Source organism: Phymastichus coffea, unplaced genomic scaffold, assembly GCF_024137745.1.
Source record: "Phymastichus coffea isolate CEN01 unplaced genomic scaffold, Cenicafe_Pcof_1.1 PCOF00038, whole genome shotgun sequence".
Classification (NCBI taxonomy): Eukaryota; Metazoa; Arthropoda; class Insecta; order Hymenoptera; family Eulophidae; genus Phymastichus; species Phymastichus coffea.
This window is the reverse complement of record NW_026706849.1, coordinates 1,401,112-1,427,018: the sequence shown is the minus strand read 5'-3', so window position 1 is coordinate 1,427,018 and position 25,907 is coordinate 1,401,112. Positions and strand designations below refer to the sequence as shown.

General features: G+C 43.3%; 1 protein-coding gene across 2 annotated transcripts in view; it reads right to left on the bottom strand.

Moving 5' to 3' along the window:
- Nucleotides 1-348: 348 nt before the first annotated feature.
- Nucleotides 349-25,907, bottom strand: part of LOC131663718 (DNA-binding protein D-ETS-4) — a 59,863-nt gene continuing 34,304 nt past the window's right edge. Inside the window, exons 1-6 of one of the 2 annotated variants that reach the window (XM_058934290.1) lie at nucleotides 19,216-19,507; nucleotides 11,046-11,533; nucleotides 10,253-10,929; nucleotides 8,597-8,751; nucleotides 3,343-3,535; nucleotides 349-3,207 (exon numbers count right to left, since the gene is read on the bottom strand). In XM_058934290.1, coding sequence (XP_058790273.1) covers nucleotides 2,858-3,207; nucleotides 3,343-3,535; nucleotides 8,597-8,751; nucleotides 10,253-10,929; nucleotides 11,046-11,533 — 1,863 coding nt within the window. In that variant the 5' untranslated portion in view covers nucleotides 19,216-19,507 and the 3' untranslated portion in view covers nucleotides 349-2,857. Of the gene's footprint in view, nucleotides 3,208-3,342; nucleotides 3,536-8,596; nucleotides 8,752-10,252; nucleotides 10,930-11,045; nucleotides 11,534-19,215; nucleotides 19,508-25,907 lie in introns of those variants that run through there. The other variant, XM_058934289.1, reaches the window with a different exon arrangement.

The following is a 25,907-nucleotide window of genomic DNA, read 5'->3' as shown; positions in this document are numbered from 1 at the left end:
ATCTATAATTTAGGCAAACTGCTGGAAGTAAATGACGACATATTTTCTACAGAAATATATAGCAGAGCCTTAAAAAGATTTCTAAACCATGAAATATTTAGAGCAAGTCACTAATAATCACTTAAGTAGTCAGCTATGACCGATTTTTCAAATTGAGCTTTGTATAAATTTGGTTGAAATAAAAGGAAAAGTAAAATATTTTTATAAAATTTTTTTATTGAAGATTTGTTTTTCCACAAAGTTAGCGCAAATACTAATTGTAATAGCAAACGCCGGCGTTACAAAAGATATATAAATTTTCTAGATCTTTATAAAACGTTATATTTAAACAGATGTTTGATATAGAAACAGTGTATCTTAAAAATATATATTTGTATATAGTATCGACGCTTAAAAACGCACATTTTTTAATATGAAACATCTCTATACAATGTTATTCTTTCATTTAATGTACATTAGTAAAAATACATGGATATCGCTTACTTGTTTACAAAATCTGTACTTTGTCACTTACGTTATAATTGTATAATATATTTTAAAGAGTATATTTCGGTTTTAGATTAAAATTTTTTTATTGACATTAACACACAATAAAAATAATTCGATCGTATTTTACTGTGAGTATTATAATATTTGTACAATAACGTAGAAAAGTTTGTAATTAATTTACATATTTTTTAACAGCCTTCACAAGTCAATCGCACAGGACCATCGTAAATATTCTGCCATCAATTTTCTTATGAGAGTACATTTTATTGTCTTACGGATTTTAATTTAATGTACAAACACCCTGTAAAATTATGAATATAAATATTGCTATTTTAATTATTCATTTCGAAATAATTAAATAATCTTTATTTCATTGATACAAACGTTTTTAGTATGGAAAAGTTGTATTATATTAGATTTCAAAAGATTCCATACACATATAACATTCATAAAATTTCATGTTCTTCTTTAAAAATTACCATGTAGATTTTAAATCATAAATAAAATCCTAACCTATATATGTAGTGTTCTCGAGTGAATAAATGTAACCATTGGAAAAAGAGATTCTTCAAATCTGTTAATTAAATAAATAAAAGAAAACTATATGATTATGAGTAGAAACACATATGCACGCGCAAACCCACACGTACGCACACAGACACACACAGACACACACAAACACACACGCACATAATCGAGTACGGTGATGTGATAAGAATTACCTTTGAACGTAATGAATATAACGTTCTTAAACAATATTCTATTATTTCATTTAAATCTACTTATATATTTAAGATTAATTTTTCGGTCGGTCGCCTTGAAAATTAAAAAGGAACAACTTTTTATCAAAAGGTTTTAAAATTTTATCTCGCAATAATAGTAACTTTACCACCATTTTCTACTCGAACTTAGTAGGAAAAGGAAAAATATAATTTTTAGAGTATTTTTGATGATCATTGTTGAGGCGAGTAAAATCAATCAGTGCTTTTTTAATACGAGGCGAGCGAGTTATAAGTTACAGAATACATGCATAATTGTCAATTAAATCATGACAATTTTGCATCTAATCATTACGAACACATTATATCAAGAAGAGTATTTTCAAATACATAATAATCAACTGGAGGTTAAAGCTAATGATAATCATCAATTGATCAATGATTATGTGAAAAAATATTTGCAATTAACGTTTAATAATATCAAATAGTATTATTACTTACGCTCTATAATAAACTCAAGTGAAAAAACTTATACGTACGATTTATATAAATTTGAATGAGTAAATATAACACGTGCAGATTATTTTTGAGTTTACAACGTAATAAAATGCAATCCACGTGAGCTTCTGCTTAAGAACTCTAGATAACATCTTACAAGCTAGTCGTTCATGGAACATACAGGTTTAATATATCATAGATATATGGGACCAAAATCACCAACCCCTTCGAACTCTGAGCATTCAAGTAAACAAATACTCGCCATTGTTTTAACGTTACTGATATAAAAAAAAGCAATACTTTGCCTTAAGAAAAGCCAATCGCAATCGTACGTTTCAAAAATATCTAGATGGGTCAATTTATATATTTCGAATAGTAAATTTTTCTTACATAAAAATTTTGAAGGCGATAACGTTGACCAAGCAGCAACGAAAAGTTCCGCGCGCTAAGATCTCGTCGAGATATTATGCTACGAAGCTCATCGTCGGCGGGATCAGTAAGCAATCATGGAGACTTCGTCTGTTTCGATATATTTTTTTTTATTTTATATATTTTTGTCAACAACAAAGCTTAATATAGTGCTAATAACACCGAAGAGGAAAGTAAAATCGGGTTGTACCTCCCGAACATAATTAGAAAATCGATCGATCCTCTTCGGGGTTACGAGGCAATTAATAGATAGAAAACAGAGAAAAAAAAAGAGGCCAATATAGGCGTACACGTGAGACCCGTGTGATTTTTACCACATTGCATTAGCAACGGATCTGTACAACTTATAAACAAGATCGCAAGAGGTGAGCATATACACAATTTTCATGAAGACACGGAAATCGAGGTAGATAGATTCGGACTGATCGAACTCGAATAAAAGCTATATCTCGAATGATCAGTCGGCATTTTGGAAGAGAAAAGTCAATCGTTTTAGCTCGATTCCCGTTAAGTCGCGAGGGATTCTCTCTCTCTCTCTCTCTCTCTCTCTCTCTCTCTCTCTCTCTCTCTCTCTCTCTCTCTCGCGTGCACGCGCGCGCTGAGAAGCAACGAAGAAAAAAAGAACGAGAAGGTACCTTTTCCATCGCGCATGTGAAAAAGACGGAAGCGATCGTTAGCACAAGATCGACGCCGATTTTTCCCGCAAGCTTACGTAAGCGCACTCAAAGACAGTACGGATGGCAGAATTGATAGACGAGTCTCTGACTGCGCTCGGTTTTCTTCATGATGCCCTTCTTGTAGTACTGCCTGATACTTCGGCTGAGCTTGTCGTAATTCATGGCCGGCCGATTTTTCCGCTTGCCCCAGAGCCGCGCCACGCGCACCGAGTCCTCGATCTTGAACACGCCCTTGTTACGGTCGAGCCAGCGAATGCACGAGCCGTGAGCGCTCGGACTCTGCAGCAGCTTCTTCAGGAATTGCCACAAGTGGATGTGCGAGCCGCTACTGCGAATTTTGCCGACGCTCGTGCCCTCGCTACCAGCCTCCACGGGACTCGCTTCATCGTCCTCGTCTGTAATGCAGAAACGGATGCGCGCTCCTTTGAAACATTGTCACCCGTTTGCCCATGAACGGTTATCGCTCTCGCTGCCTCCGATAAAGTTCAATATCCACGAGCGCAGTGCATCTAAAAAAGACGCAGACTCACCATCCGAGTAATCCATATTGCTCGAATCTTTGACGCTGCCGGGCGCACTGCTCGCGATTGACGGGGACGAGCTTCCATTGCTGGGTGACTGAACGACAGTGGTCGAAGTCCAGGCCGAAGTCAATGTGTTTCTCGGCGACTCCTCCACAGCTGCTTTCCAGATCTCCAACTGAGCGTGCAGCATACTGCCACACTGCAACAACAATCGAAAGGGAGAAAACCATAAGTCGGATGTTCGCTCGAAGCTCTGATAAGGGACAGTCTGCACGGATAACGCGAAATTCAGACGACTTTGTTTGTCTTATTCAATTGCGTCGTTGCCGAGGGCGCGCAATAAATCTCAGAGACAAAACTCTCAGTGTAAGAACTGCATCGTATCGTATAAATGATTTCTTCACATCAAATTTTTTCAGCAGGCTCGTTAGCTATATGCATATGTACGTGTATCGCCCGAGTGTTATTATTGAAATGCGAGCGATCGAGAAAAATCATGGAAAAGCAATAAACTATAGTCACAACATATTCATTACGTGCAGTTGGCTGCAACAATCCCTCGTAAATTAATCAAGCTAAGAACCTGCCAAGCTCGGCGCACAACAACGTGCAGCATTTTCTCCCACATTGCCTCGTACGAATTATCCTTTGGAGAGCTGCAGTGACGCACGCGATCGACGGCATAACAATAGTCGCTGATCGGGAAAACCCGAATGACGCTACGACCAACTCTAACTGTTTATACGCCGTTTGAAAGTGAAATGCGAGTCGAAAATCTTTTCGCGTGCCCCTTTCTTTCGATCGCTTTTTATTCATTATTATTACGAGCGCTCGTTGACGTACAATGATTCAATCGGTAGAATAAGAAAATCACTTGGTACTTTGACAACGATGCTTAATTTTTACGATGTTCAACGATGGTCAAATAATAATTTCATCTGATTGTTCGCAACAACATAACTAATAATAAATTGCATTATCATCTGCTATCTACTCACTGCTCTAATATTCTGAAAATAAGTATTAATTACTAATTAAGTAAAAAAGTGTATCTGCAGTTCGTTCATCAGTAAATCCAGATAATCTGGTTATAACTCGGTTATTTCATACGAGGCCTCAGTACAAGTCGTGGCGATGTAGCACACTGAATGACGCATTTTTTATGTTAATCACGTTTCGGTCGATAAACTTTTAATGATATTCCTATGAAAAAGAATTATAGCTTCACAAATTTTTTTTCGAGCCCTATTATGGCATGCTAAATTTTGAACGCCTTCTAATATGTAAATATTGAAATTAAAAGCAATTTAACAAGTTAAACATTACTCAATATTCAAAATGTTGCCATACCCAGCCTTTTCATTGCATTGACTTAGGTCACATCCATCGCGATTTTGGCAAATATTATCCTTCACAAATTGAGAATCGTTGAAGAAACAAATGGAGAATAATAATTTACAAGCAAAAAAATACAGACGTCTGGAGGCTTTGCTGAGAAAACTGAAACGCCTTGAGAGAACTAAAGCCAGAGCAAGTAAAACAAGCTAGGAGGAAGAAAAAGAGGAAGAAGAATTGAGAGGCAAATAAAAAAAGAGTGGAGCACTAGAATTTTCTGATGAAGTCTCGGTTCGATGCGCTATACGTATATCTATATACACACAAGCGGCGGTCCAACACCGCCGCCGCCAAGAGAAAGCAGTCGCGTCGCCGGGCGCGATATCACGCGACGTCGCTGACCCACTTCCTATCCTGCTCTCGCGCGATCGTGTGCACACACACACACACACACACATACACACAGGCGAGTAACTCTAAGTCGGGCTTTCCGAGAGCCGCAATCCCATGAGAGATCGTCGAGACTCCGCGCCCGATTGTTTCGCGACGTCGCGATATCGGCTAGCTGAATTGTCAGGCAGCGCCGAGGTGTCGCTCATGCTGATGTATTCCTCCAATTAGACCCAAGCCTACGGTCGCTCGCCGTCCAGTTTTTATCAGTTTGCATCCAAATATTTCGTTGGTGACCCTTTTACGAGCGACGTTGGAATTGAATGCGACCGTTGTAGACAGTTTGCGTCGATTTCTTCGTTGATTCTCTCTTGCTCGACACTGAGGCACGTCCCACCTGACGATCGAGGGTATCGACGGGTACAATGACGAAACCTCACATGACACATTCGCCAAAAGATTCACTTACAACCCACAATTCGACCCACATTCGCCGGGCGTACGCACGCGACAAACGGTAAATTACGAGAATCATACTCGCGCGCGGATCGTCGAAAGCGATCGAAATCGAGAAATCGCGCACGCGCGCAAGATCCGCAGCGACGGGCCCGGCGCGCGGTTAGCCAGCTGGTCCTGCGAGAAAGCGCAATCAAGAAAATGCGACCGCGAGCTTTTTGATCGCGCGAGAATCGTCGGCAAGTCGCGGCGTTTGATTCGCACACAGATTTTGTCGCTGGCGCAGCCCGACTTGGAGAGTGTCCACGGAGGTGCGGACGGGACCGTTACCCGCTCGCGGCTCTCTTTCTCCGCTCCTCATAGGCGAGGGCAATATGTGTTTAGCCAAGAACGAGTCGCGCATAGCAATGATTCCGCTAGAAGCCGCTAATGTATACGCCACCGCGAGCTTCGAAAGTAACAGCGCGCGTCTCCTGATGGCGCGCGTCGCGAGCACGATGATCCACCGATATTGCTCGACTCCAGCTGCGTGCAATGAAAAAAAGTAGGCCCTGTTTAGTTGTTTTTGCATTTTAGAACATGCCCATTAAAATCGCCAATCCGAGCGTAAATCATACACGTGAGGCGCTATTATCAGCCTGTTTACTCGTTAAGACAGCCCACCGCGTGGAATCTTTATCGCCGCGGTAATTAAACAGGCGTCGATCCACTTTCTTGGCCGGGAATTGGATCGCCGGGCCACAACCTCTTCGCCGCACGGCCGGTTGAAAAATTGAACAAAGAAAACCCCGAACAACACAAGGATCTTTGTCATCGTTACATCGGCTGAAATCTATGAATGCGCGGCACTGACTCACGATCGTCATACGTGCGTCGTCGATGTCGTTATAACGAGTTTATGAATAAGGTTCGTCGTTTCGTAAATAGCGGGAATAACCAGAGAGGAGGATGCTATAAAAAGAACGACGGCGTCGCGCGAGTTGTGCAACGTCTATACCGAGGTCCTTTACACTGCCCTGGTAAAACCCCGATCGAGAGAGTAAAATGGAAATCCGGAACGCATTCCGTCCGTTATGCATCTGCGTTCGTGAAAGAGAGAAGGAGAGAGAGAGACGAGGCGGCGACGAAAGACGTCATACTCGCGGGAGCCCTGATTTCCCGGAAATTTACTTTCACCGCGAGCGAGCGAGCGGAGCCCGCCCGCAAACGTTAAAGCCGCGCGCGCGTACGTGAGTGGACGCACGAAGGTAAGATTCCAAGTGATGATCCGCGTGTCAAGTGCCGCCACCATTGCTCACTTTCGTTCGCGGTGGCCAAGCGTAGTTTTCCTCCTTATCCGTAGCGCGCAATTAAATCTTGTCTTTGCTTTCGGCGGAGAGACTTTCAAAATTGGCACCCGGGCTCATTATGGACGCTGGGGACACGTGTACTTTCTAATTGCGAGCTCTTGCCGCGCGCGAGTCCTTTCAAAAATTTCCAAAAGTGCGGTAGGAAAGTTACACGCGCCGATTGACCTTATTAGACACGCGTAATAAAACGTATTATCGACACAACGACAAAACAGAAAAATCATAGGTAACAAGAGCTTATCGTTGAACGCTTATCCGTTGTCACGCGGGCAGCGATCTTCGAAAGAGATTACGCTTCTTCCTTCTCCCTCGGGAAGAACAAAAATGCGAGCGAGCGAGGGTACTAGGAGAGCTAATTAAATCGGTTGTAAATCAGTGGCTCAACAAATAATAAATGCCAAGCGAGAGACGGTTATACGAGGATAGTAGTGCCAGACGCGTACACGTATAGGTACGTGCAATGCAAGCGGTGGCGGCGGCGGTGAACTCAACGAGCGCGCACGGCATGCGCCGCGCGCGCGCAGCTGCCTCGGTATCGCGCTCGCGGCGCGAGTATAGCTCTATTGTTGTGCGCGAGCCGGAGATTTATTTACTTTGAAGCCCGAGAGACACTCTCGCCCGCTCGTGCCGTGTTGCAATTCATATTGTATTAATTCTGTATTTATCGTTTGTCAGTTTTTGTGTTTCGCGCGCTCGCGAGCCGCGGCAGCGCGCGCGTATGATCGAGTAGTGCATTGTCGTAATGCGCCGTAGCGCGTTTTTTTTTTTTTTTTTTTTTTTTTTTTTTCGTTTTCTTTCTCCCCGATCGAGCTTATTTCATTTATAACGAACGACGGACGCGAGAGAGAGAGAGAGAGAGAGAGAGAAAAGCTGGCGCAGCTCGGCCGCGGATTAATAATACGCTATTCGTATCAATTTATCAATATCGACAAGTGATTAGGCAAGCGTGTAAGGATATTATTTGTCTGGCGTAGCCTTTCTGCTCGGCCATTTCTTCGTGCCTGCCCCCCCCCCCCCCCGAAATATTTCGAAATATCGAGCCGTGAAAGAACGAACAAAATTAAGCGTCTCATATAAACGACACTCCTAATACCACCGGGATCGAGAGGGTCACGATTTGAGTTTTTTCTTCCTGTTAGCTCGATAACAGAGCACGAGCAGTGTCGCGGATTTAATAGGCGGGCACGCACCTGCCACTTAGGCGAAAATCGCGACGATTACATACCTCGCAGTCGTCTTTAATGACTGCCGAGCGCTCGCTCTAGCTCGCACGTCGATCGCTCGTCGCGTGGCGCTCGGACTGACTCGCTTTATTTTCAGAAAATTATCGGAGGAGGCGTAATTTCATGTTTGTTGTTACACTTTCATTCGTATTTTCCACGCCATGAATCAGTTATTTTCCTGTGACGCGGGACGTTTCCCGAAGACATTACACCAGTTCGACAAAAGTCACCCACGATTGCATCTCTTAATTTGCGCGGAATATTATTGGCCTTCGATTCTTCTTGATTTGCGTCACGGAATCTGCTCGTAAAATTCGCTTCGACAAAAACCCCCAGATATGATGCAGATGTCATCCATCAATATCACGGCTGATATTCAAATGTTTGCCGATACGCGCGAATTACGCTGGACTTTTCAACGCATCAATCTCTGTCGATCAAAATTTTACCGGCCAAGCTCCGAGGGCCAATGTAAACGTACACACACGCGTGTGGTAATTTGCATACCTGAGGTGCTCTCTGACAAAAGTCCTCCTCGGTAAACGAGGCGAGGGTAGCGCCGTCCACGTTGAAGCTTTCCAGTGGTACAGATGGAAGTTGCAATTGTCTCCGAGCCCACTGAACCCAGGCTGCAACGTCGACCGCGCTCCAGCGGCAAGGCTCTGAAAAATGCCAACAAAACAATGCCGCGTTTTAGCATACTTTTGGAGTGACGCGAGGAAGTTTGCCAACTTTTTTCACACTCGGAACGTCTCCGATCCCTCGTCAGGAATGAATCATAAAAATAAGACGAAAGTATAATAATAGACCGATAGCGAGAAAAAACGACACGTCCAAATTAGCATAGCCGCGCAGGCATCATCATACGTTGCTTCGTTAGCTGTAGCATGTTTGCTTAATGTATTCGAAGTCAAAAGCCGTCAAGAAAATCCCTTTTGCGCTTTGCTGAGATAGATCGTACTCGGTATAATATGGACCGCCCAATGGAATGTCGTAGAAAAAAATAGCGCTGGGAGTTCCCAATCGAGGCATCTAGCGTCACGCCTCTGGACCCGTCGCGCCGCCACGGTACCCTATGCCAATATCAATGAGCTCTTGAAATGAGCGCGCGCGCGCTTGCGACATGAACAACCAGCGGAAATTCTATGAACGCCGCACCAGTCACGTAACGTCCGTTTGAGTTCAATTGACGAAGTAAGTCCGAGGGTTTTTTGCCGTGTCGCGGTAGGTCGCTCAGTCATAGCCGGCAGAGCCGCTGAATTTGGTCGATTTGGCGCTCGCCAACGGGAACGCACTCTCGCGCGCGCGGCCCCAAAAGGGACATTGGCGGCGGGTGACCTTGAGGGACAGCGCGTCTGGTCTGGGGCCTCTCGTAACGGCTTTCGCAAGCAGCGCACACGGCGTGCACGGGCCCAGCGAGCGAAGCCGAAAGAAAAGCAGCGGCTCTCGAGGCGGCGAGCCGATAGGAGACGCGAGAAGGAATGTGTATCGAGCAACGTGACTGGCCCGCGGCAAGGTAGCGGCCGGCGCGCCGTGTGTCACGCGCGCGCCCGCGGGGCCCGAGCATTTCCGAGAGCATCTCGCGTATGCCCGCGCCGTGGGCCGCGGCTCGATGCAGCCGTATTGCAGCCGCGTTGCGCTGCTAATGGTTCCTCCTGAAAATTAGACGTTCCGCAGGCGAGAGACCGCCGGCACTTTCAATTTCCCACGAAAGTTCGAGCGCACCGTTACGCTTGCAGCAACCGAGTGCTCGGCGCGAAGCTGCCCCGTGGAAAGCAAAGCGTAAACGACCGCGAGTCGCGCTGCAGGAATATAAATAATATCGGCGTGGCGCCTCGTCACGACGTGCGATATTACAATATATATATATGCGCATATGCCGCTCTGTCCCCTTTCCTTTTGACTGCTGCTGCGCGAGATGACTCGTGTCGATACGAGCCCTCGCTTGTCTGGCTCGCAACAGCACATCTCTGTACTGCCACGTTATTGAGTTATAATGCAATACACCTATCCGATAGAAAAGTTGTGTCACACTATCTGGAGCTGCCGATTGCTTATCTTTTCTCATAAGTATATCGCGCGCTTTTATTTATTATTCCCGAAGGCGCGTCATTTGCGAGCAATAAATTACGGCGCTGTTGGTGCGCGCGTCGAAAATCTCACCTGGATGTATGCCCAGAGCGACGCAAGTGTTGTCAAAGTCTTTCTGCAGCTGCTGAATGGCCAAGCTCAAGACGGGCTCGATCTGTTCTCGCGCTAGGTCGCCAACGCATTCCCCAGGCTCGACCATCTCTTCGACGTAACCAGTGCCGATGTTGCCAAGCTCGACGGGCTTCAAATTGTACTTCCTTTGGAAACTCGTGTCCCGGAGCACCTCTCTGAGCAGCTGGTGATCGCCACTCTTCGACATCGCGTCCTCGTCGCAGTCGTCTTTCGGCGTGCCGATCCCCGGACACGTGTCGAGCTTCAGCGCCGTGCTCGTCTCCTCGGCGCTGATCTTGGTCACGTTGCTCACGTTGCTGGCATTTCGGAAAAGTAAATCGCGGAGGGACGACTTCTCATAGTCGAGAGAGGCTGGCGGCGCTGGCGAAGAAGCTAACGAGGACGAGGAGCAAGTCGAAGCTGCCGACGAGGAGGACGATGAGGAAGAAGCTGACGAGCGCGACAGTCTGGATTCCTCTTTGAAGAGTATTTCTTTGAGCAGCGGATTGGATTCGTCTTTCTTGGGGAAGAAATCGGCGTCGAGGCTGTTGTAGATGTCTTCCTCCGTCCGCGGGGGTGTGCAGGGCACCGTGCAGTCTGTCGAGTCTTCTTTGTAACCCAAGCTCTCGGCCAGCAGTCTGAAGAGGATAAATTCACACGCAATACTTACAAACTGAGACTGTTTCGCTGCTTTCGGGAAGCTGAGCTTGCCGAGCTAACGATGGGAACAGATGCTCGCGGTGCCGGCACTCACCTGGATTCGTGGAGTATCGTGAGAAGATCAAAGCTCTTCTCCCTCTTGACAGGCGGCTTGCTGGTGGCAGTGATGGGAGGACTTGGCTCGGGACTCGTGGGATAGAGTTGAGCGCTCTGCGGACTCTGCGGCAGATAGTAAGGGCTGGTGGGGTAAGCGGGCGAGGCATCGCGTGAATAGTTGGGCGACAGCTCGCCTCCGAGACACGGGTAGGACGGACTGGCGTAAGTGCACGAACTCGAACTCGGCGAACCTGGTCTCGGCGAGTGAGCTTCTTGCTTGATTTGCATTGGCTTCAGGACGTTATTGTTGTTGTTGTTGTTCATCGCTTGGAGATGATTGGTCGACAACGTTGTCGCGGTAGCGTTGATGCTTGTGGTTGTTGTTTGAGTGCCGTAGTCGTCGGACAGTAACGAGAGGTCGAATTGGAAGGCACTGTAGTCGAACAACGGCGAAAGGCCAACGGCCGTTGGTACCGTTTGCGGCATCTGCAACAATGCCACACACATTTTTCAGCATTAAGCTTGGATCAAGAATACTTAAATCAAGATGAATCATTTTTCATGATTGACGACAATTTTTTCATCGTTCATCCGAACATTGTAGTGTGCTTTCATTGATTGTCGCCGTGAACGACGCAAGAGGTCACAGGGTAATTTGGTCGAAATATAAATACATACAAAAGTGATCTAATTTCTGAATCATCGGCCGAGCGTTGCAGAGCGCGTTGCACAATGATTCTCAAAGTCAGACGTACAGCCGTGCGCATTGCGAAACACACAATCGCCGGAGAGCTGAAGACAGTTTAAAGAGATAAGTCGCATTGCCGCTCCACCGCGTCAAACGTATGTCTACGGTGTTTAGAAGCATGAAAAAGATGAAACTCGACTGGGTGTGTAAACAAAGCCCAAGTTCTCACAGAGCGGTGGAGCTTACGAAAAAAGAAGCTGCAAGCACCGCTGGAGAGCGTCGATGGTGACTGCGAAATATAAACAAGGTAGAGAGAGAGAGAGAGAGAGAGAGAGAGAGAGAGAGAGAGAGAGAGAGTTGGTTAACGATCGGCGCGAGGTGGTGTATACGTGCGACGCACAGCAGACAAAGGAGGAAGAAGAGGTGAGCTCGCGCGAAAGTAGTGGCTGACGAGGCGCTGTAAAACAAGCGGGCGCTCTCGTAAAGCCTCCTCGCGAGCGAGGGCAGCTTGTCAGTTGTACTTTCGCGCTTTAAGCCGGCCGGCCGTGAAACATTGCCCGATGCCAAGTCTAGATGCGGCCTCAAATAGAAAGAGCTCTGCGCGCGCGAGAGAGAGAGAGAGAGAAAGATCAAATTGTGCAGTCAGATATCGTATCGCGATACACTTTTATTGCTCGGCCACTCTCGGCATATATATTGTGGATACAGAGCTCAAACGATCGCATTGTCTTGATGGCGTTCTCTCGCTCGCCCCGGCTAAAACGATTTTAATGTAATGAACGCGGAGATAATCAGCGAGCTCGACCTTGCGCGGTCGATATCTATGTACTTTCGTTCAACCGAGAGACCGTTCTGCAACCAGCGGTCGCGCGATCTTTATCTCTCCCCCTCTTTCTCCCACCCGACAATATTGCTCCTCATCAATTACTCCATCAAGCTAGCATCTTCATACACATAAGTCATATGGCTTTGCGCGGACATTAACGCATATAGAAAAGTGGAGCCGAACGTATAAGTAGATAAAGACAGTAATAGTGCCGGGCCAAGTATATAGACAGATGGCTAGGTGCATCATCACACACGTGCAGTACGTATACAGCCAAACAAGAGCAAACAGAAGAGAGTAGAGAGAGAGAAATGAGAAAACACTTTCCCCCGTGGGCCCGTCTCGCGGGGTGGCTAGCCATTTATCTCGGCGTGTGTTTATTGCCCGTCCGTGCTTGCTTGGCTCGCTCTCTCTCTCTCTCTCTCTCTCTTTCTCTCTCGCGAGCAAGCAACTGACCTCGGCAGATCAGTTTGTTACGCTTTGTAAGCCCATTACCCGGCGCTCGCCCGCTCGCTCGCTCGCTCTCCCGTTCCCATAGGTCGCGGCACTGACATCTTGACGTAGTGCCCCGCTAAGGGATGGGAAATGAAAATGATGATGATGATGCGCCGCCAAGCGAAAAATTCTATCCTCTGGGCCGATCGCCACGAGATACACCGTGTACACGCCAACTATCTCGGCACTCGGCGCGCGCGCAGATTTATACGTTGTCGATCCTCGCGGACGTTTATGTTGCGTAATATCGCGAAACTCTTAACGGGCGACACTGCCTCTACGTTATCTTTTGCCCTGCGCCTGCTGCCTGCGCGCCTACATTTCGTCCTCGATAAAACCGACAAGAACAAACTGGGTTTCAACGGAGCTTTTTTATCTCCGGATAGGCGGGGATAAAAACCAAATACAACGGATTCCAACGGCAAATAGCGAGCCGCAAGAGCGTTGCACGGTAGCCAGTTCACTTTAAAAGCAGCATGATGAATAATCTGTTTTTCTCTCGCTTCGGCGGGGGCCGAGGCACGACAATATATACACACAGCGCTGCTCGAGTCCTCGACGTTATAGGTGGTCGCGAGCCGACCTGCCGATTAAATGCATTACTCGCGTGTCGTCGATCCGCTCCGAGCGCTTTTTGCCCTTATATACACGCGAAATTACGCCTGTCTGCGATATACGTGCGCAAGAGCTTTCCTCTATCGATATCTTCCCTCAACGACTGGTCGTTTATATTCTGGTTATGAGGAGAATTATCATGTTCGCCGGGCGATTATCGCTCGCAAAATCAGTTGAAAGTACGGAATTTCGATATTTTAATATGAATTCAGATTTAGCCGTTTCTCTCAAAGATTGATTTATCACGGTCATGCCGGCTTTGAAAATGATGCAACGATCCATAAGAAAATAAGGTCGATAAAAGTGAATCACAAGCACGCATTTCAAAATGCTCGTAATTTACGCTCGCCGATATTATGGTCGATTGTGCCCCTGCAACGTAATAATTCCGCATTCACTCCTAATTGTTATCGTGGCGGCATTAGTCCAAAGTCCAGCCGATCATCGAATTTTCGGGAATATCTGCGGAGCTCGGTGCTGCTGCTGCTGCTGCTGCTGCTGCTGCCTCGGTGCAGCCGCTTACGCAAGTATGACACTGGGGAGGGCTACGTAAACAACTGGAAATATCTCTCGAGCTGAAGACGCACGCGAGTCTTTATATTTAATTTTGCGAGCTCGGAAATGGAAACGGTCGCGCTAAATTTCGCCGAGTGTCAATTTTTGGCCGCGTAATTGTAACCCATTCACGAAATTACGTAGCTATGAAATCGCCATGCTATCGCTTGCATTTGGAAATAAGAACGTTGAACCGCTGCTAAATTCGCATGCAAGAAAGGTACCTTGATTGGTTTCATTCTAAAATTATTACTTGCGTAAGGTTACCTCTCCTTACTATCACTTAGAAACTATTAGCTGATTTCTGGCGAAAAATTTAATAAGCGTGTGCCTTCTCAAAAAGAAATTCACTTGGTTATTAAATCAAACGTCAATTATGACTTATCACAGAATATCACACACGTAGAGATAAATTACAAAACAAAGATTACCGGAATGGTCCATAAAATATGAAATAAAAGTAGCGTAACACGATACAACAAGAGATAACTGTCGAAGTCTCCGGCAGTATAAGAGAAAAAAAAGTATCGAAAAGAACGTTGTTTCAACGATACGTCCAATGTAAGATAAATCAATATCTATCAAGTTTATCACCAAGTATTTTTTTTCAGATCGCCAACAATATCTTACAATTTCAACATTTATCCCTTTTCTCGAAATGAAATTTTTTTTTAATGAGAATTCGTCTGTAATTAAAGAGTGAGTTTGTAATAACGAATTGGCGTTACGAGTGTTAATTATTGTAAAAAAGCTGCAGACTTGTAACGTAATCGCTATTAAAAGTTTTATTAGTTACAAGCTGATTATGAGTCTATTATCGCACGGCTGAGATCGCAACAAGCAGGGAATCCCCGTGAACTTGGTATTATTAGCATATTTTTTGTACCAAGGAGATATTCCTGATAGGACCTCATGTATGAAAGGAAAAGGTATGTGTGTATGTGTGTGCATTCTGGTATTATAAATACCAATACCGATGAGTGAAGCGTATAAAATTAGAATGTCATTATCGAAATCGTTCTCTCTTAATGACCTTATCATCTAACCAGTCTTAACTTTTCTTCTCTACCTCTGGGTATACAATCACAATCATTAAGGCGCGTGCCCGCGTTGAGTGCGATCGATTTCACTGTGTGTGCTTGCGTGTGTGTGCGCGCGCGTGTTTTGTGTGTTGTGTCCGACTGCGGAGGGGAAGGGGCTAACAAATGGTCGGCGTCGCTTTGGAATAACAATAATCTGGTATGCATAGACAACGACGACAAAAAAAAGGGGGGGGGGGGGGAGGCGGGCATCGAAGGAGCGAGTGTCGATATAGCGACCTACAAGAAAAATGGAGGTTCAAGGACTAGCTACGTTGAGGACTCGCTCGCGAGCGCGAGCTCAGGACTTCGCAACGCGTTCCTAATCGCGGGCTGACGTCATAGATAGGGTACTGCCGCAGGAGGCAATCCTTTCTAATTCCCCTTTGTGCTGCTCTCTGCACGGCGGCACTGTGTGCTGTACACGTGGCGCTTGCGTTTTTTTTTTCTTTTTGTTTTTTCTTTCTTTTTTTTTGTTTCCTTTATTTATATTTACGTGTACGCGCCCGCTCTCCTTCGGAGCGACAGCAGCAGCGCCGAAGAATCTTTTTAACCCATTTCAACTCTCGCACGCGCGCGTGTATTGAGACATGGAAAGAGGCAGCTTGCGCGTTCGCGCTCCATATGAATCATTCACTCGGAATGCGGGCGACCATTGTCTCAGGTATTTGGCGATCAATGATCAATTCTCGCAACATACACCATACGCTTATTTATCCAGCTTTGTTTTTCGGTCAATCGTTTTTTACTGCTCGGTGAAAGTTCGATTAGCTTCTTTTTTTCTGATTTTCAGCTAATAAATGTTGGAAAAAGCAATTCACACTGCCGGAAATTTTACAATTTTAAGTACACTTTTAATAAACAAAATTTATGACTTTTGCCAAGGTTGAGATTTTCGCATTAAATCTTATGCATGCGGTGCACTGGTAATAATGAATAATTTATCTTTATAAAAGTGTACGCGATACAATTGCTGTGATACAAAAAAAGAACAAAATAAAAAAACGAAGAAACGAAGGAGTTTATGATTATGTCACTCTCGAGAGACTATTCTCAATTTACTGGATTGATTCATTAAAAAAAAACAGTCTGAGCCGCAAGTTAATTATTTGTTTGGCCGACTTCTAGGGGGAAATAAGAAAACGAAATTTTTGATGAAGAGTTAGAGTTTTTACGAGGTGCAATAATCTTTAAAGAGTAAAGCTCGAGAGAGAGTGAAAGACAAACTCTCAAGCTGCGCGAGGTGACGCAAACTTTTCGAGAAACTCCCTTTGATGTATCTCTTTTCTTCTCTTTTTCTCTCGATTTATGAGTTATCGTTCACGTGCACATTTATCGTGCGAAAATAAAGAATGACTGTCGAATTTGCGGGTGCTTAAAAAAAAAGCTCGAGAAGTATAATTTTGACGGCCGGCAAAACAGAGTGAGGAGGGAAAAAAGTCGTTTGAGTTAATACTCGCGGAACATCAAAGTTAACAACACAGTGTCTCTCAAATCCTATTTTGCAATTGTTACGAGGAAAATTTATACAAACGATTGTTCGTTACTTTCATACGTAGTCTTCTCTAGTTGTTTCTCTCAGTGTCAAGTAAAATAAACGATGTATCGTTGGAATCAAAGTGCAACTGTGTGGAGGTTACGCAGCAAGCATGCCAATGGATTTTCGTAGTTTGCCAAGGGTCGTGTTAGTCACGCCTGCCAGAGACATGTGACTCTCAGTCTATTTATTTTTTTCGATCGGTTGTCAGTGATACGAGTTTGCCTGAGAAAAGTTCAGAGCTGCTACCACGAGACGTGAGAAACAAATCGCGAGCAAACATCCGAACGATGAATAATGTCGTGTCCTTGCGTATATACCCGACGTATATTCGCGCCCTATCTTTTCAGTTGCTTGGCTTTCGACATGTTTCATCGATTTGCGTTTGTTTTTACGACGATATATTCAAACTCCAAACTATTTGCGAATTTGTACCAACAAACAACATTGTTTCTGTTTCTTTTAGGTAGAATAACTTTTGCATTTCTTTTTGAATTCTTGAATGACGAATTGGATATTACGTAATCGCGATTTGAAAAAACAATGTTGCATATTAGATTTAGTTAGACCTGTATAGTGCCTGGCTGCTGTTGTCGCTAAATAACTCATGTGAACATCGAGTTGCTAATGACACTTGACTATAAATTTATTTTGTGAATATTTTATATATCTTTGTACTACTCTTGCAGACAATACATTGCAAAGTGATTTATAATACATATAATTTTTTATCACGTTTGCTTCGCTACTCGACACATACCAACGTCAATAATGTTTTAAGGATGTTTTTTCCAACACGTGAAAAGATTCTCTGAACAACAGAATTGAACTTGAACCAATGCTTCGATTATACAGCAAAGTGTCCCGAGGCCATATAAGCAAGTCCCGTGTTAGATGAATTCGATAAATAATAATAAGAACTTAAGCGGCGTTCAGCGTGTTCCTTCGATGATTAATGACAGACGTGACGAAAACGTCGAAGGTTGTAGGTAAGAAAAGCTCATTTTAAATGCAGGGATAAGCAAATTGTCAATTGTTCAATAAAGCATTAAGACTTTTTTTCAGTTCAAGGTGTTAAGAGATACTAAGAGATAGCTCGGATCTCTACGATAATTGTAGGAAATTAGAAGTTGAACACTCATGCTTACACACACGCATATTTTCTCGTTACTCGGTATTGCTAATTAATTTTCTTATACATTATTGATCGACTCTACAACGTACATCGATACATGATTTAATTTTACAAGTCTCCGCGTAATTCTTTATTTATTGATGATAGCTCATTTAATATGTTGTTCTGAAATTATAATCCGATATTAAATAGTTAGGTGTGTGCTTTAATTTTATTTAAAAACATAAATTGAAAATTTATTAAAATTTTTAATAAATCTCAAATGTAAAGCGAAAAATTCACCAAAAAAGTATACTGTTTACTACACCGCAAAAAAATATTTTCATAGAAAACGCATTATCTTGATTACTGTTTTTTGTTTCATGATATTTTAATTAAAAATTCATAGCATTAAAGAAATTTTCATACTTTTCCGGCAGCATGTATTTCATTTTCATCGATAAAGCTGATTTTAAGTATTATGAATTATCAAAGCAGTAGATGTTTCCAATTGCTGTTAAAATGCATTTTTTTCGGCACTAATTTGATGAAATTCAATACAGACCTCTAATTTTTTTATCTTAATAAATTATGCTATAAATAGAACCTAAAAATACTTATGCCCATCTTAATACGCTGACATGACAATTTTATTTTGCCCTTAGAAGTCTCAGAATCGGTTGAAAAAAGGAACGAGCAAAAGAAACGCAGCTTTAAAATTTGGTGGGAGTGCTATTTAAACATTTGATAAAGGGGAGTCGAATGGATGCATTTTTCTGCGGAATCGTTGATATCGATTATCATAATTCACGATAATTGTCATTTTATCTGACAACGGTCTGATTGAATATCATTGACTGTGTCCGAAAAATTACACGTGTTGTATTTTTTAATCGGTCAAGAGATCATCGATGATACATGACAATCACTACAATTTTCCATGTCGATAATCAATGTGAATTATTAACAATACTTAATTGTTATTGATGACGATTAAATTTAGCACAATATATTATTTACTCAAATGAAAATCATATTTGCATATATCAGGCATTTTCGCAAACTGCATATATTATTTAGTAATGAAAAGCCCCTAAATATATCCGATGGTGGCGTTATGGCAATTTAATATCAGGTACATTATTATTTTAGCGATAAGGAGCGCAGTGGGTATCGTATGATGAAAAAAGGCCGAATCTGAGTAAACAATCAGACCCAAAGTCAGAAACGTCGAGGGCAAAAAACGAATGGAATCTTACTTTGCCGGTGGTAATCCGCTGGGCTGGTAGCTGGCAAAGTTTCACGTACACTGTGTCACCTTTTTCTTGAACAACTATCGATCGGCACCGCACTCAAATAACAATAAATTTGCAAGACCGAGAATTGTCGCACTACCGAAAAATAGGCAAACGACGGTTAAACTGTCTCACTCGACGGCAAGGCGCGTACGTAAGTGGAAGTCACGTGCTGCAGCCATCACAAGCTGCTGCTTACCGTAGGTGCGCTCGTGCCGTACAACAAAGTGCGAATAAAGCGAGCGAACGGATTCGCGCGGACGGACGAACGGACACAGACGTCAGTTCGCCACGAGGCTCCCAATGGTTCTGCGGCGAGAGCAAGAGAGAGCAAGCGAGCCGGCTCATCCTCCTTCCCTGGCTCTCTTTTGCCTCCACTCCGCGGCCACCTTTCGCTGCCGCTGCTGCTGCTGCTGCTGCTGCTGCTGCTGCGGCTGCTGCTGCTGCTCGCTGCCAAGGGAGAGCGAGAGAGAGAGAGAGGCGCTTAGCACGGCGTTATCCTCGCCGATCGCAAGCGCTCTCTTTGTATTTGCGCGCCTGATGGACGGCCTATGGAGAGGGTTGTTGCGGCCCGTGAAGTTTTGCTTTGATAAGGCCAGCCTTCGGAGTTGCACATTTTTCTCTCTTCGCATCTCTCATTCTCTTTTCAACTTTTGATGAATGATTATAGCTTGCGTTTTCCAGTATATTTCAAACAATAACTTTATCGGAAACGAACTTCATATTATTCGTTACGAGCTTCAATTTCGAAATACAATGGCGAGAGTTTCGGTGTACTTTACCGGGCCATTCATTCCATTTATTTCTAGTTTTTTAATTTGGACTACGTTCTCGCAGGCACGCATTTGCATGAGATGATTTAGCGCGAACCCGGCTTTTTTGCCAAATGATGCGTAGCATCCAGATCTCTTTTGTGTCATCGACCTTTTTATTGTATATGAAAGATTTTTCTGCTCATATTCGCAGAGAAGGAAAAGTTCGAAGGATCGCTTTCGTGACTCATCCCTTCTGTGTTCTGAGAGAAAAAGATGTTATCGGTTGCATTCGTACGCTCATACTCACCTTCATTTTATTTTTTTATTAAATTATTTATAATTATTGATCGTAAAGCTTTTGTAAGATCCTTAGTATTCCAGCGTCCGAGGGAATATTTTTCAAATACCTAATGGCAGATTGACTATTGCGTGTAGACGATATCGTGATAAAAATAACGACGTGCGGTCAATTTTTACTAAAAAGATGAGTTCTTTATGCAAAATAGATGCAAATCATGCTGAATTCCGATAAAGTCGGAAAATTCATAGAATCTTTTGAAAGAATAATAAGGAAAACCTCAAAGCCATACGATTAGCATTGGATATTTTTAATTTTAGTAATGTTATTATTGTTATGAAGTTACTACTATCTAATTCATAAAACGTTAAGACAGTTACCACTTTAACGAGACGCAAGATGCAGAAATGATTAACGCAATCTCTCGATTGACGTTACCGCATGACTATCACCTGGTAAAGTACATATACGTCAATAGAAGAAGTTGTGTTTGGTAAAACTTGCATATGTGTGAGAAAATTATTTTTCATTGTTACTTGAGGAATACTCAACGAGGCTATAATTGCTAGACAAACAGGTATAACCTTTGACGGTGAGTCAATTTTTTCGCTCAATTATTGAAGCGCATCGAAGTAACTTCAAAACGAGTTCATGTCTGCAAGCTCACTTCGTACTTTGAAGCAACCAGTGTTTATTTCGGTCTTATTTTCAAAAGTACACGTGGTCGTTCAGACCATCCTTGGAAGATTAAGTGGCTAAATTAGGACGTGATAAATTTACGTTCACACCATAGTAACAGAACAATACCAATTCCCAAGTAAGTTGATGTATACTTTTTATTAGTGATCCGATATAGGTGATCTGAAGTCAATTAGTATTCCAATTTGATTCGTACATTATGAAATTTGAAATGGTGTAGAATGTTCGGGATCGAATCGAGTTTAATGCTCAATTCGGCAACTTACGCCCGGAGCGCGTTTTAATGGCTACTATTGTTCACATAAAATTTTAAAAACAAACGTCTGGTATCATTTTTCATATGAACTTTATTACTCGGTTTGAACAACGCAATTTATAAAAGTAACCTCTAATTTGAATGAAAACTGCCGTGACACATGATTGATTTAAGCACTGTATCGTGGTTCCTATGGATGTATCTGGATATGTATTTCTTAAATATTCAGCCACGAGAAGACAGATTTAGCGTTGATTCTACTCGTAACTGTCAACACCTTTAGCATTGGACTACCATGTCGTTATAAGTGGAACATGCGGCTGTATCACGCATTTACTAGCGGTTTAAGCTAATGGTCTTACTGAGTACACAACCGTGTTGTAAAATAATTTGTGACTGACCGTACTTTCCAACATTTCATTATAAAAAGAGGCCTCTCGATTATCCTAAAGTTAATCACACCGAATTCCGTTAAGTGTAATGTTTATCCGAACATGGCGTTCGACTTGCAAGCACTGCAAAGTGCTGTTTCCAAGCCAGCCACGAGAGAAAGATAAGGCCGAGCCTATGGAAAAAGCGTCGAGCGCGCGCGCACTTGGCCGTGATGAAAACGGGCTGTTTAGCCGAGGAAAGACGGTTGAGGTGTGCGGCAGCGGAGAGCGCTGGGCGGCAATTGTACGGCGACTTTATTACAGCAGCGCGCCACGGGGATTCGCCGCGGCGAGCGTGGGCGCGCGAGCGCTTGCAATAATCCTAAGCTCGATTGTGCCGCGTCGCCTCTTCCTCGCGGGCCGCCTGTCTCCCTTTTCCCTGCCGCGAATTCTACGCGAACTTGGGATTCTTCGGGTTATTGGCTTCGCGGTCGCTTGCGCCGGGCTCCGCAATTATTGAGGAAAGTTCAAAGAATGCCATGCCCGCACTGCCGTACCGAATTACGTGCCCTCTCTCCGCTCCTCGCTCGTTCATTTTCTCGTTCCTATTTGCGGCTGCGTTCTGGATACGCGTCCCGCGACGTCTTCCGACTTTTTTTCTTCGGCCGCCTTTGCGCGCGATCAATTTATTAGGCAGGTGGCCGCTGCCAACCGTGGCATCTACCTTGTCTCTGTCGGTGGGCGCAGCTCGCTTCTTTGCTGGATCACCGTTCAATTGACTTTGGATAACTTGGCTCGACATTATTATTTTGGCAGGCTCGTTAACCAGCAGACCGATTACGGCAATAACAATGTGAGCGGGTAGTTTTGATGCCTTGTTAAGTAGATTGTTGAAATGCTCGAATCGCGCGGCCATTTCGAAGCAGGATAATGCGCTATAAAGTGCGGTAAAGAATAATTAAGCGGAGCCTGTAATTTCATAGTAATTATAACTGTTAATAAACGTTGCACTAGATTCTTATTTATCTTTGGCGGTTTTACAAAAAGCCATTGTAGCCTTTTCTCTCTCTTACTGAGCGTGCGATCCCGCTGGCAGTATCCAATAACGCTCGGGCGCCGCTCTCGCGCACAAGTAGCAATTTAATACACCAGCCGACGGCTGCGGCAGCTCGAAGTAATGAACTTGATCGCTTATAAATCTAATCTAATTAATTGATTTGGGAGAGAGAAAAAGCGCGCGGCGTTGCGCAAGCGCGCAACATTCAAATTTGCGCGCGATACCGCGATGTGGAGATAAAAAAAATGGCCACGGCGTTATCGGGGCGAGAACGCTCTCGCAACAGCAGGCGGCGCGACCTCGGAGAAGGAACACCCGCGTTAACGCACGCGGCCGCGCGCGCGCTTGCACAATGGCTAACGCGAGACACGGCGATATCGGTTGCGGCGCGGCCGCGCCGGGAATCATTAATCTAATTGCGCGCGAGAAAGAGAGAATGTGAAAGGGCCTCCAAAAGGGCCAATGGCACGGGGAACGCAGCAATTCGATTAGCGCGCCGTGATAACGGCTCTCGCGCTCTCCGCCAAAGCGCGATACGAGGCGTGGCAAGGTGAGCTCGTTCCACAAAGCTATCATGCGCGTACGCAATGTTCGCCGCCGCTCGGCCGATTGTTTATCCCCGTAGCGCCATCTTGCCTGATTTTACCATTTTTTTTTCACTCTAGTCCGTCCGCGCTCGTTCTACGTAATACCTATAATGCACGCCGTCGCTCGATAGCCAATCGTATATGTACACACGATTAGCAAACTGCGAGTTTTATTGCCAGCACACTTCCAGCCTTCTACTCACTTTCTCGATTTGAATGATTACCTCCTTTCAATCCGGTGCGCGCACACGTGTAATCTAAGATTTCGGCCTCGCGCCTTTATGCGGGTATCATATTCTTTCCCCTCATGCCTGCGTAGCTGCGGCGATGTACCCGTATGACACCACTCCTGCCGGAAAATTCGTCGTTACAAAATTCACTCGATGCCGCGGTGGCGTTTCAGCTTCCCGTTTTTCGGCAATTCAACATCGCTGAGCGATGCATTGTTCTCGAGGTCAGAGCTCAACCTTTAGCTACACGATAGTCTCTATAACTTGCTGGACATTGACAATAAAAAAAATTCATCTTGTGTAGCTTTTTCTGCGCAAGTCATTAATGAATGTTGATGTTTAACTGGTCATTTGAGTTTTTATCGAATAAATTTCCATCGCTGATTGCTTATATAATCGAACAATCTAAATCAATCAATCTAAATGATAGTTTTACTTGTAATATATGTACTGCTTTCTTTTCCTGATTTACATAACTTTTTCTCGATGTCAATATTCATCTTATCACCGATGATAACTCATAATACGACGACTCAATTATTCAATATAATTAACAGCAATAAATATTCGTCTCAAGTTTTTTCATGATGATATGTCTCCTTAGTACTTTAGATAAACTCACTGGTTAATCGATTTCACCATCGTTGATCATCACCGCAAAAAAATTAATTATAAAATATTTACATAATACATTGCTGTAGGCTTAGCATTGATTTTCAAAAGAATATATTCCTTTTTTTATGTATTCTAGTGTCAATATCAGATGACATACCAGGAAATCATTAAAAACAAATAAAGACTATTAACGATGCAGGACATATCCCTCATTAAAATTACTCCGTATTCACCAATGCATATGCACGCCATATAAAATTATGACTCGAAGCTCGGAAGCTGCGGTTCCAATCTCGTGAGTTCGCTCGTTAAAACAAAGGCAGAGACAGAAAGAGAGAGAGAGAGAGAGAGAGAGAGAGAGAGAGAGAGAGAGAGAGAGAGAGAGAATGGTCTATGCTAAAAGCGTATAAATCCAGCAGTATAAATAAATACACGTCACGGTCGAGTTCATGCTATCGACGCGTACAAACTTTAACAATCGCTTACGTGGAAACTATCGGATTAATCGTTCATCATAATTAGAATAAATCAGAATTGCTCGCGCGCATGCGTGTGAGAACTGATGTACGCGCAAGGACGAAGGCAGGAGCACTCGCATGGGCTTGTATCGACGATTTATCGCTATGACGTATAGTGTCGGCTAAAGCGCGCGATTCCGTCGTGGATTTCGAATGTACTCGTACTCATTTGAATACGCATCGCGCGCGCGCGAATTTGCAAGTAAACGCGGTTTGATACGGCACGGCTCGGCGCTGTTTTTCCTCCTGCAAAGGTGAATGAGCTACCAGCGGTTCCTGCCCAATGCGATCGATCGTTTCGAACGTATTGTAATTTTGCAAGGACCTCGTGCCTTCTATCGAAAATATTAATTCTTCCAGCACCTGTTGTTTGCTTATCCGCACTTATTTACAGCCGATGTTTATTGGACGACTGCATTTCAATGCGCTGCAGCATTTTAATTAAATCGAATAAACTTTTCAGCACGAATACGTTACTCTTTTACAATTAGTAATGTCATCGACTTGTAAACGAAATTTCTACTTGAATTTCAAAAAGTAATTCAGAAAAAAATTCATTTACAAACAGAAGTTGAACTAACAGTCATAGAGTATAGTTGCAATGCGGTGCAAGCAATTCAATGAAACCAATTTAAGTAAAAATCATCTTGAGTACAATGAAGAAGTTTCTGGAGTTTTTGTAACACTTTAAGGATGATTCTATATATAATGGAAAAGTTTGTTTCATTTTCAGATTCGTCGATTTTGATTCTGAGATACGAAATAAATGTATAGTACATTGTTTACAAAGTAACATAATTGTGTTTGTTTTATTCATACTTGAATCGCTAATTGTTTAGTATTTATAAGAAATGTTAATATCTTTGAATTTTTGAAAACATTAATTCATTATTCGTCAAATTATATTCGTACATAATTGTAAATTCAAAATTACTTAGGTACATTTTTTGCATGAGTTATCAAAGTTGCATTAAATACGTAACAGTTTCAGTATTTATTCAATAATATTGTGATATTTCTAGACATAGATTTTTAATACACTGAATCTTTTTTACTATAAATTTTACGAGGACATCTCTTCCAAAATGCTTCTGATCTATTATTTTTTAACTGTTTAGATCAAACCCAAATTTCATAATTGCTTGGAAAAAAATGTGAATGTTATAAGTTTTTGAAAGTAATGATAGAAATATTTTTCACAGTGTAACAATTTTTTCAAAAGATTTTTCAAAGATTATAATGTACTCTCGTCGCATTAAAAAATAAAGTC